The 12,500-nt window shown below is 41.2% G+C and overlaps 1 protein-coding gene across 1 annotated transcript in view; it reads left to right on the plus strand.

Moving 5' to 3' along the window:
• Positions 1–12,500, plus strand: part of LOC118766035 — a 34,336-nt gene that overhangs the window by 4,994 nt on the left and 16,842 nt on the right. Inside the window, exons 3-4 of the mRNA XM_036509172.1 lie at positions 3,167–3,271; positions 10,368–10,509. Of these exons, the coding sequence (XP_036365065.1) occupies positions 3,235–3,271; positions 10,368–10,509 (179 nt within the window). The 5' untranslated portion in view covers positions 3,167–3,234. The remainder of the gene's footprint in view (positions 1–3,166; positions 3,272–10,367; positions 10,510–12,500) is intronic.

The following is a 12,500-nucleotide window of genomic DNA, read 5'->3' on the forward strand; positions in this document are numbered from 1 at the left end:
TTTCCAGGGTCTTCTCAGGCAACCCACAAAGCAGAGTCCTTGTCGGTCCCTATCTCCACGAAATACCGCCTCATCTGGCAGTGATCATGCGATATGTGGTTGACCAGCACGTGCCGTCAACCCAACCGAATCATCAGTGAAGAGAACACGCTAAGCAGGGTCTAACTCGGAAAATCGAGCAACATGACCAAAATGTCTGAGCTAGCACTCCGAAATCATAACAAGTAACAGGTCGCATTCCACACCAATGGTAACCCATAATCCTGCAAAGCGTCCCGGCACCGAAAGAGTTCAGGCGCCTCCCACAAGGGCTCCGGACTGTCCAAGTCTCACAGCAGGGACAGGGAGGACCAGAGACCTAAAGGATTTTGGAGCTGCAGAGTATACCTCCTCAAGGGATTAGGCTGATGATGGTTTTATACACCAGAATAGTTAGTGCAGTTCGAATTGGGGGTTCAACATCTGATATCTGACTTTTCCCCAGTTAGATATGGACAGAGGGTCACGAAAATTTTTTCTGTTTTATTATTATTATTATTATTAAGCGGTGACAGGAGCCAATATCAACGCGGAAAAGTGAGTGGGCTTGCAACTCGGCACCTGGAGGAGCAAGTCCATGCCGCCCAACAGCGCCGTGGGGTGCTGGACAGTTCCTCGGAGTCTGGTTTGGTCCGGATCTCCCGGTGGAGAAAAACTGGGACGAGGTCACGAGCAGGGTAGCCAATCTCACCCAGAAATTGGCCGAAAGGAAGCTGCCCCTGAAAGGTCGAGCGGAGGGGGCGAATGCGTGCATCACATCCGTCATCTATTGCCGCTTGACCGTCGTCCCTTGCTCCGTTTGCTGGTTGGCCATGTTGGTGCGCATACTCTTCCGCTTTCTGTGGAAGAGGCGCGTTCCACTGCTCAGGCGACCCTTCTGCTGTCAACAGCCGCTGAATGGAGGGCTGGGCATGCCGTGGTTACTGATGTGCAGACATGCGCTGAAGTTGCAGCATCTCCAGCGTTTCCTTGACGGTGAGCAAGTGTGGTCACTGTATGTCAGGCACACTTTTCCACAGCTCGTCTCTTTGGCTGAGCTGCAAACGTGGAATAGGCGTAGACCGAGGAGGAACACTTGGAACCTCGAGTGCCATCAAGCGCTCACAGCCCTCTACTAGGCCGCAATGCGGTCGGTGGTAGTTCCACTCTAGCGTTCTCTAGAGAGCTAGTGGAGGGAAAGCGCAATGACGTTCTCGGGGAAACTCTGGGCGTCGATGGGGATCAACTAACCGGTCTGTTTCGGAGAACTTTCAGGCCTGGGCCTATGGATAACTTCCAGAAATCCTTGCCTGGCAGTGCTACCGAGGGGCGCTGCCTGTTCAAGATAAACTTTACAGGCACGGAAGTGCAATCAGCCAGGCCTGCCCGAACGCCCATTAGCCGGGCGCCCAGAACGATGAAACCGTTCTGCACGCCCTAGTCCAGTGCCCGAGTATTGCTGACCAGTGGGTTTATGTCGAACACCTGTGGTCGCATGTAGGACGGATCCGGCTATCAGCTGAATCCATTATGAAGAGTGCCCTGCCGCTCTCTTTTGGCCGGGTGGGGCTGGCAATTTTTATTTGTCTAGTGGCTGTAGCGAAAGAGGTGGTATGGTGGACCCGCTTGAAAGGGCTAAAGAAAGACACCTTCCTCTTTGGTCAAGCCCTCATCAACTTTTTCAAGTTTCACTTGAAAAGGAAGCTGAGGGTGGAGAGGGAAGTGTTGCCTTGTAGCAAGTTTGTTGAAAAGTGGGTGAATGTTGGAAGAATGCATAGTGTGAAAGGACCAATTCTGAGTATACACCTGTGAGAAAAAGAAGAAGGGCTCTTACCCTGTTGATCAAGTACCCATGGCTTTTGTAGGTTTTTTCCACGAAGACTTTAAAGCGCCCCAACTATTGGGAGTTTTAATTTGTTCAGTTTAATTATTTATATTGTTTACACACGGAAAACCCATTGTATGTTGCTGCATGTCATTTAATGTAGTTTTATTTGAGCCCTTGTGGCTAATAAAATAATGAATTACTATTATTATTGTTGTTGTTGTTGAGTGAGAGAGCAGTGCATGCCATCAGAGTGACACTGGGGTAAAATATACGAAGCCCAATATACCCATCATGACCACCCGTCTGATAAGGGTACACTAGGCACATGCATCACAACCATATGTGCGTGACATGGTGATCTCATATCAAGATAAACAGCACATCACCTTGCAGGTGGGGCCCAGTTGGAATTTTCTTCTGGTCGAGTAGCCCATCCCGCTCAAAAAGTCCCTGAATAAGGGTTGTTTAAGGATGTTGAACGAACCACCCATGTTTCCAGAGGTGAACTATTCAAACCCCAAAGAATCCCTCTCAACACACGGCTATGATGCTCCCCCACTACTTCTGCTCATGTTCAGAGATGCACATATTGTCAGCCACTAAGGGACATGCTCAACTGGTTAAGGTCAAACAACTGAAAGCAAATCTGTGGTATTGAGCAGAATATTTACTGTAGCCCGTCTTTTATACCAAGACAAAACACGTACATGATAACACTTCCAATCAGTTAAGATCAGAAGCCATGAGAGCCAGTGCCTGGTACTGCATCAAGGCATTTATTATTATTATTATTATTATTATTATTATTATTGTAGTTGTTGTTGTTGTTGTTGTTATTCTATGTTTGACTTTTGCTTTACATTTGCACAAGCTGGCTCCAAGTCTCACCCAGAGACCTCAAGAGACAACAGGTTGGAAGTTCATGATGGTGTTATACCTAGGGTGCCATATATTTGGTTTTGCACTTAATGTTGTACTCGTGAATGCCTAAAAAAAAAACCATACGAAAATTATGTTTGTTTTAAAACTTGAGATTACATAGAAAGTATTTTGCGTTGGATATGAGCAGTTCCCATGAGCACTATCTTTTGAATTTCTGCCAGTTTGGGGTTTCCTGGTATCTGAGTTAGGTAGCAATCAGCCCCTTTTGCTATCATTCCCAGGGCACCTATGACAACAGGTATTGTTTTATTATTATTATTATTATTATTATTATTATTATTATTATTATTATTATTATTATTATTATTATTATTATTATTATTATTATTATTATTATTATTATTATTATTATTATTATTATTATTATTATTATTCCAGGAACCACCGTTTGGTATTGATACCAAGGAAAGAAGTCAGGGAAGCCAATACAGTTTCTACTTTTGGCCATGAACACCCTTTCGCTGTTTATAATCCTCATTATAGGTAAGTCAGTTACTTGTCCGTGTAAGACGTTGTTAACGTCCCTTGATTGTTGTCGCCCCCGACTTTTCACCTCACCATTCGTTAGCTTGAAACACCCGCGCATTGCCCGACTGGTTGAGGGCTGCGAATGCTTACTCTTTTACTCTTTTACTTGTTTCAGTCATTTGACTGCGGCCATGCTGGAGCACCGCCTTTATTCGAGCAACTCGACCCCGGGACTTATTCTTTTTTGTAAGCCCAGTACTTATTCTATCAGCCTCTTTTGCCGAACCGCTAAGTAACGGGGACATAAGCACACCAGCATCTGTTGTCAAGCAATGCTAGGGGGACAAAAACAGACACAGAAACATACACACGCATATATATATATATACATATATACGACGGGCTTCTTTCAGTTTCCGTCTACCAAATCCACTCACAAGGCTTTGGTCGGCCCGAGGCTATAGTAGAAGACACTTGCCCAAGGTGCCACGCAGTGGGACTGAACCCGGAACCATGTGGTTGGTAAACAAGCTACTTACCACACGATGACATTCCAGAGGCAAACAAACGAAAACGAAAGTAGACCAAATACAGGGCAAAATGAAGTAAATGACCAAACACAACAAAACCAAATACAAAACTACAGAAGACTTGACTAGCAAGAACCAAACCGGAACAGCACGGCAAAAGCATAAATAAAAGAGAATGTGAGGAAAATTTACAAAGAAAATTCCAACGATGGTGGAATTTATGAAGGTGATAATCTAAAGGGGATAAACAAAGAACTAAAACCTACAGATTTCATATTTAGCAGAAAAAGCACTTCTCAAGAATAAATATCCACGATGGTAGATGTAACAGCAACAATAATAAAGATAATAGAAATGGCCATTTCAGACATGATGAAAACAGACACGAAAATTAATGTCACCAGGTTAAAGAAGCTAACCTTTACAATGGAAAGCGGGTATACTCATACAAGAATATTAATTTCTGTGAGGTATACTTGCCATCTCAATATGGCTAACCAATAAGGATGGGTGTTACTGTAGCTTGTAGCCCCAGGAGAACATCGTCTCCAGCTGGCTTTACGCATACTCTCTGTGCCCTTATGGTATTTGCAAAGGGAGGTCACCCTTCCCTCGTGAACCTAAGTGATACGCACGGACTGCAGTTTCTAGGTTTTTACCTGTCATCAGCGTACGATAAATACCATAAGAGCACAGAAAGTGTGCCTAAAGCCAGCTGGAGACGACGTTCTCCTGGGGCTACAAGCTACAGTAAAACCCACCCTTAGTGGTTAGCCATATTGAGATGGCAAGTATACTTCACATTGTCGTGCAGTTACTGTTTATACCTCGTTCAGAGATTTAATATTAATTTCAAATTTTAGCAAGTTCGAAGGAAGGGGTAAGTTGAGTACTGGGGTCGATGTAATCGTCTATCCTTCTACCCCACATTTCAGGCATTTGTGCCTATAGTAGAAAGGATTATCATTATTTTTATTTTCATTATCATCTTTCAATTCTGTTTCCATTTCTTGCCGAGTGTCTTCCCGACACCTACGGCAGAGAACCGCATTGGTAGGATATTTAAATAAGCACACCAGATTGTTCGTTTACAAAGTCATGTGATAGAGAAAAAAGGAAGAAGGACAGAGAGAAAAAGCAAAAATTAAAAAAAGTAAACAAAGAAGATAAAGGGGGGAAAAGGAAAAAAAATTCAGTGACAATGCTCTTCTTCTTCTTCTTCTTCTTCTTCTTCTTCTTCCAATCAGGACTCGCGCCGTTAGCCACAAAGAATAATCTCTAATTCGAGCCTACTCTAAGCTACTAAGAATGCGTGTGGCAACTTGAAGATCCACCTACCACACGCGATAGACTGGCGGTTGCACGGGCGCGAAAGCTACGTTGTTATCCTCATTCCGTAAACGGTGGCTTTTAACGGGTAGAGAGCTGAACCATCCTGGGGTACAGAAAATTCGCAATCTAGACTAGGGTCTGAAAGTTTACCACACCATAGTGGGTTACACCATGGTTCCTCTGCTTTGTGGCAGAAGTAGGAAGAAAGAGTGAGAGAAAGTTGTGGTGAAAGTGTACAGCGGGCTTCATTCCCCCACCCCAGGAGCCTCATGGAGCTTAGGTGTTTTCGCTCAATAAACACTCACAATGCCCGGTCTGAGAATCGAAACCGCGTTCTTACGACCGCGAGTCCGCTGCCCTAACCACTGGGCCATTGCGCCTCCACATTACATGTAGTGGTTATTATTATGGGTGTGCTTCGGGTCTACACCAGCTTGTTTGCTACGGGCCACATATTTGTCATGCAGAGGTTTTTGTTCCCATCTATCAGCCGATCGTTCAGATGCATTTTCCTTTGCTATCGATTCCACCTACTTTGCAACTACAGTTGTTGCACTTCCATCATGCTGTTCAACGTAGGCATTATGCATAAATTTGCTTGAAAGTGTTCTGCTCTCCTTCATAACAGAATAAAGCTTCTTACGTTTTTCATGGTTTGTCAACGAGCTTTAGCATCCAGTTGTTAGATGTTTCAAGATATTCAGCCAGTCCAATTGTGGTGGTTGTGTAAGAGATTTCAGACTGGATCAAGCCTCGACCTCCTTGAGTTAGTTAGTTAGTTAGTTAATTTTTTGGCTCAAAAAGCAAAAAGCAAGGCCATGTAGGGGGACATTGAGTTATGTACAGGGTGGTTTTCATGCAAAGAGTTCAGGCCATTTGCGGTCAAGGGAAACTTTGAACCGAGCGGTCGTCGGCATCTTCACTATCTCGTCCGAGAGCTTATTCCACGGACCCGCAACCCGGACGGAGAAAGCCCCTCTCCTTCGATTGAGATGAAATCGTCGCAGATAGAGCTTTTCGGAGTGACCCCGCAGCCGACGCTCTGGAGCAGGAGTGAAGAACAGCTCTTTCGAGAGGTTACACTTTCCGCTTATGAGTTCTGGGTAGGTAAAGACGATCTGCGTGTACCTTTGAGTGGTGCATCTTATTGTAAGTCAGCAGCTTACGGATTTTCCTGTCAATCTTTTCTATTTTGTTCATATTCTAGTTCAACACATTGAAACTGTAAATAGCAACCGGAACTGCTAAGGAATTTATAGTGAACACCTTGTTACGTGCATTTAACTCGGATTTTAGGACTGCTCAAGCTCTCCTGTAACATTCCTTCCTGATCTTCTCTTTCATGCTTGCATGCTGAATGTCAGAGCCCTCGTGTATTCCGAGGATTTTGTAAGTTTGTTCCTGCTCGAGTTCTTTTATGATTGTGTCAACATCCAACACCACTGAATATGGTCTTCAATTTCCCTTTCTGGAAAGTGGACTTAGCACATTTATCCAGATCAAATTCCATCCCGATGTCATCACTGAATGCATTCACAGTACGTAGTTCCTTCAAGCTCATTTAAGTCATCCATATAAATGACTTATGTTTTTGTTACCAATTTTATATCTATACCCTGTTCCATTAAGTTCACTTGTAAGGAGTATTAGAGCTATGCAAAAATTATTATTATTATTCTAATTATTATTATTATTATTGTTATTATTATTATTATTATTCTAATTATCTTTATTATTATTATTATTATTATTATTATATTATTATTATTATTATTATTATATTATTATTATTATATTATTCCATGTTTGACTTTTGCTTTGTATTTGTACAAGTTGACTCCAAGTCTCACCAAGAGACCTCAAGAGACAACACGTTAGAAGTTCATGTTGGTGTTATGCCTTGGGTGTCCTATATTTGGTTTTGCACATTTCAACATGTTTCCAAAACTTGTTACGCAGTGGTTCCCAAAGACTTATCGACATGTGTTCGCTCAAGTCAAGCAAATATTCTCATTGTCCAGACGACACACACACACACACAAACAGCATTACAAACACGGCCTGCACACCCACTTGCACATGCCACGACTCCGATTGGGATAGATCAGTTACCGGGCAACGTATATGGATTTTTTTTCTGTTTGAGAGCGATCAGGTTAATTTTTACCATTCTCGTTTGTGAGAGCAGATTTTATCTCAGATATTCTCATTTTAGAGATCATCTCCGGTTAATCGTTGAGAAGACGTTGGTATTGCGTTGGCGGAGGTTTGCGCTCTCCGAGTGCTATTATTATTATTATTATTATTATTATTATTATTATTATTATTATTATTATTATTATTATTATTGTTTTTTTTATATCGCGCTTTCACTTCACTACCGAGCGCAGCTCTGTGTGCCTTGGGTATGTGCTGTGATGCTCTGATGGTTATTGTACGGAAAGTGTTCTGCGTAGGATGTGTGCAGTGCCTAGTAGTGCAATTTTCTGTATGTTATATGAGTTTGTAAGTCCTGGTGTTTTTGTTATGTATTTGTATTATTATTATTATTATTATTATTATTATATTATTATTATTATTATTATGATTATTATTATTATTATTGTTTTTTTTATATCGCGCTTTCACTTCACTACCGAGCGCAGCTCTGTGTGCCTTGGGTATGTGCTGTGATTTGTTGTGATGCTCTGATGGTTACTGTATTGAAAGGGTTCTGCGTAGGATGTGTGCAGTGCCTAGTAGTGCAATTTTCTGTATGTTATATGTGTTTGTAAATCCTGGTGTTTTTGTTATGTATTTGTCTGAATATTTTTTTATCATACCTAATGCACCTACTATGGTAGGAATTATTTCTGTTATTAGATTCCACATTTCTGGTTACCTCTATTTCCAGGTCTTTGTATTTTGAAAGTTTCTCCATTTCTTTTAGAGACACGTTGTCATCTACTGGTATTGATACATCAATTAGAAAGCATTTTTTTTCTTCATGATCTCTGACAACTATATCTGGTCTGTTGGCCTTAATTTCTCTATCTGTGTGTATCGGCATATCCCAGAGTATGGTTGCTTTCTCGTTTTCTGTGACCTTTTCTAGGGTGTGCCTATACCATCTTTATTATTATTATTATTGAGTGAGAGAGCAGCGCATGCCATCAAAGTGACACTGGGGTAAAATATATAAAGCCCAATATACCCATCATGACTACCCGTCTGATAAAGGTACACCAGGCACATGCATCACAACCATATGTGCGCGACATGGTGATCTCATATCAAGATAAACAGCACATCACCTTGCAGGTGGGGCCCAGTTAGAATTTTCTTCAGGTTGAGTAGCCCATCCCGCTCAAAAGGTCCCTGAATAAGGGTTGTTTAAGGATGTTGAAAGAACCACCCATGTTTCCAGAGGTGAACTATTCAAACCCCAAAGAATCCCTCTCAACACATGGCTATGATGCTCCCCCACTACTTCTGCTCGTGATCAGAGATGCACATATCGTCAGCCACTAAGGGACATGCTCAACTGGTTAAGATCAAACAACTGACAAGCAAATCTGTGGTATTGAGCAGAATATTTGCTGTAGCCCATCTTTTATACCAAGACAAAACAATGTACATGATAACACTTCCAATCAGTTAAGATCAGAAGCCACGAGAGCCACTGACTGGTACTGCATATTATTATTATTATTATTATTATTATCATCATCATCATCATCATCATCATTTTCATTAGCATCTTCTTTCAATTCTTGTCGAGTGTCTTCCTGACGCCTGGGGCAGAGAAACGTACTGTATACATTGGTTGGCCATTAAATCAAGCACACCAGATTGTTCATTTACAGAGTCATGTGATAGAGGAAAAAAAAGAGGGAAAACAGAGAGAAAAAAGAAGAAAAGCAAAAAATAGAAAAGTAAACAAATAAAATAAGGGGGGGGGAGGAAAGAAGATTTACAGCAACAATGCTCTTATCATCATCATCATTATCATCATCGTCATCATCGTAATCGTTATCGTTATTCTTGTTGTTGTTGTTGTTGTTGTTGTTGTTGTTGTTGTTGTTGTTGTTGTTGTTGTTGTTGTTATAATCATCATCATCATCACCATCATCATCATTATTATTATTATTATTATTATTATTATTATTATTATTATTATTATTATCATTATTATCCAGGAAGCCGTCGAGCTGGCAGAACCGTTAGCGTGCCGGACGAAATGCTTAGCGGTATTTCGCCCATGGCTAAGCTCTGAGTTCAAATTCCGTACACACACACATACATATATACGACGGGCTTCTTTCAGTTTCCGTCTACCAAATCCACTCACAAGCTTTGGTCGGCCCGAAGCTATAGTAGAAGGTATTTGCCCAAGGTGCCACGCAGTGGGACTGAACCCGGAATCTGTGGTTGGTAAGCAAGCTACTCACCACACACCCACCCCTGCACCTATATATATATATTTCTAATTTTGGTTCAAGACAAGCAATTTAGAAGTGACGAGCAAGTTGATTATATCGACCCCAGTTCTTGACTGGCACTTGGTTTTATCGCCCCCCGAAAGAACGAAAAGCAAAGTCGACCGCAATAAAATGTGAACTCAGAACACAATACGCCAGAAGGAATGCCGCTAAGAATTTTATCTGACATCTCTCTCTATATAAACGGCAGTTTGTCTGTCTGCGTGTCTGTGTGTCTGTCAGGTTGTACCCTCACCCTGACCACGGCTTTCAACCGATTCTGATGAAACTAAACACACACATAGCCCAATGTCATAATTCAAAACTAACGCAGCGAAAATTTTGAAAAGTTCCCCAAGTTTTGAAAAAAATCGATAAATTTGACATGGGGTCGAGAATCTCAGCTTTTTTTTTTTTTTCGCAACTTGCAATCGATTTTCACCAAACTCATGGTGAAGCTTAATGTTACCCTAAGAAACTTAATTCTGACGTTAGTTTTCCATGCAATACCTTATCATCAGAAAAAATCGATAAAATCATGCCATTTTGGGAAATCGCGTTTTCGCCCAAAGGAACAGCTAGGAACATCGTATACACAGAAGACATTGTAACCTACACATGCGCCTTCGTTCCCTAGAGGGAAAGGACTAGATTGGGATTAGTCGTTGCCTACTAGGGGCTCTTACATACCCAGGCAACGCCGGGCTATGCTGCTAGTCCTAACTATTCTGAAGCTCATCGCTTTTATTAAAGCTTGTATATTAATAATTCTTTGTTTCTTTACTCCAGGCGTGACACCCTCTGCCGGCGATGCAGTATATAGCCCAAGTATTGTCCAGATCTGTTACTACAAAGTCATGGGCAAAAGCCCAAATGATGCAGTCTTGTCCCTCAATACCTATAGCATGCAACAATTTAAGGTCTTCTGCGGGTTGGTTGTTGATTTTTACTTTTTTATATTTTCTATTTAAAAAAAAAATTTTAAAGTTTTTTTAATCGATGTACAGCGGTCATGTTGGGGCACCACCTTAAAGGGTTTAGTCGAACAAATAGCCCTTAGGACTTATTTATTTATTTTTGTTTTCTGTTTTGTAGTCTATAATTATTCTATCGGTTCTGTTGTCGAAACCGCTAAGTTACAGGGACGTAATCAAACCAACACCAGTTGTCAAGCAGTGGGGGAGCGGCACACATGAGCACAAAAAACACACACGCACCAACAAACAGACACACACGTACACGCACCAACAGACAGACACACACGCAGACGCACGCAGACAGACGCACGCACACACGTAGACACAGACAGACGCACACGCACACGCAGCCGCAGACAGACACATACGCACACACAAACAGACACACGCGCACGCACGCACACACTCGCACGCACGCACACACTCGCACACGCATACACAAACAGACACGCGCACACGCACACACAGAGACAGACACACGCGCACACGCATATATAAACAGACCGCACACGTATACGCACACACAGACAGATACACATGCACACGCACACACAGACAGACACACACCACATATTACAGGTTTCTACACAGTTTCCGGGTATTGGTAGTCCTGGAGATATACTATAAGGCAACTGCTCAAGTTACCGAGCAGTGGAACTGAACTCAAAACCACTTTGTTACAATGTGAGCTTTGTAACCACACGGCCTCGCATTAGGTGAGTCAGAACATCCTTGGTTATGTTGTTATCAAGGGCCCAATATTATGTTCAGTGCATTTACGGGCGCAAAGGCTACTTTGTTCAGGAGCTGCAAAAATCAGTTCACTCGCAGACGTTTATATTAACAGGCTGGTGCATAATTATTGCGGCTTTTTTTTTTTGTCAACAAATTTTATTAAGAGAAAACATTAACAACATGTAACAAAAACATCTTTAAAGAATTATTCCGGAGCATATTCACCATCTACTTCAATTACTGCTCCTCATTTGCTGGGCAGACGGTCAGACCGTTATTGAAAGATGTCTTTGTTAAATATTATTATTGTTTTTGTTGAATAAAATTTGTTGAAAAAAAGCTGCAATAATTATGCACCAACCCAATAATTTTCAGCGAAACACACACACACACACACACACACACACACACACACACACACACACCCACACACACACGCGCGCGCGCGACGGCCTTTTTCGATTTCCCTCTACCAAATCCATTCACGGGCTTTGGTCAGCCCGAGGCTATAGTATTGAGTTGGTGCATAATTATTGCGGCTTTTTTTTTTCAACAAATTTTATTCAGCAAAAACAATAATAACATGTAACAAAAACATCTTTAAAGAATTATTCCGGGGCATATTCACCATCTACTTCAATTACTGCTTCCCATTTGCTTGGCAGACGGTCACCCTAATAATAATAATAATAATAATAATAATAATAATAATAATAATATTAATAATAATAATAATAATAATAATATTAATAATAATAATAATAATAATAATAATAATAATAATAATAATTGAAAGACTTCAGACAAAAACCATTCCTCCTCATTGATATGACTGTCCCAATCTATATAAACGTATCTGTCAAGACCTACCAAAAACTGAGCAAGTATAAAGATCTCGAAATAGAAATTAGTAAAATGTGGAACCAGAAGATTAAAACAATACCTGTTGTTATAGGTGTTGTAGGAATGATAGCAAAAGGGGCTGATTGCTACCTAGCTCAGATACCAGGAAACCCCAAATGGTAGAAATTCAAAAGATAGTGCACATGGGAACTGCCCATATGCTACGTAAAATACTGTCTATGTAATCTCAAATCTTAAAACAAACATAATTTTCTTATGGTTTCTTAAACATTCTCTAGAACAACACTATGTACAAAACCAAATATATGGCACCCTAGGCATAACACCAACAGGAACTTCTAACTTG

Source organism: Octopus sinensis, linkage group LG14 (assembly GCF_006345805.1).
Source record: "Octopus sinensis linkage group LG14, ASM634580v1, whole genome shotgun sequence".
In the NCBI taxonomy this organism is placed as follows: domain Eukaryota; kingdom Metazoa; phylum Mollusca; class Cephalopoda; order Octopoda; family Octopodidae; genus Octopus; species Octopus sinensis.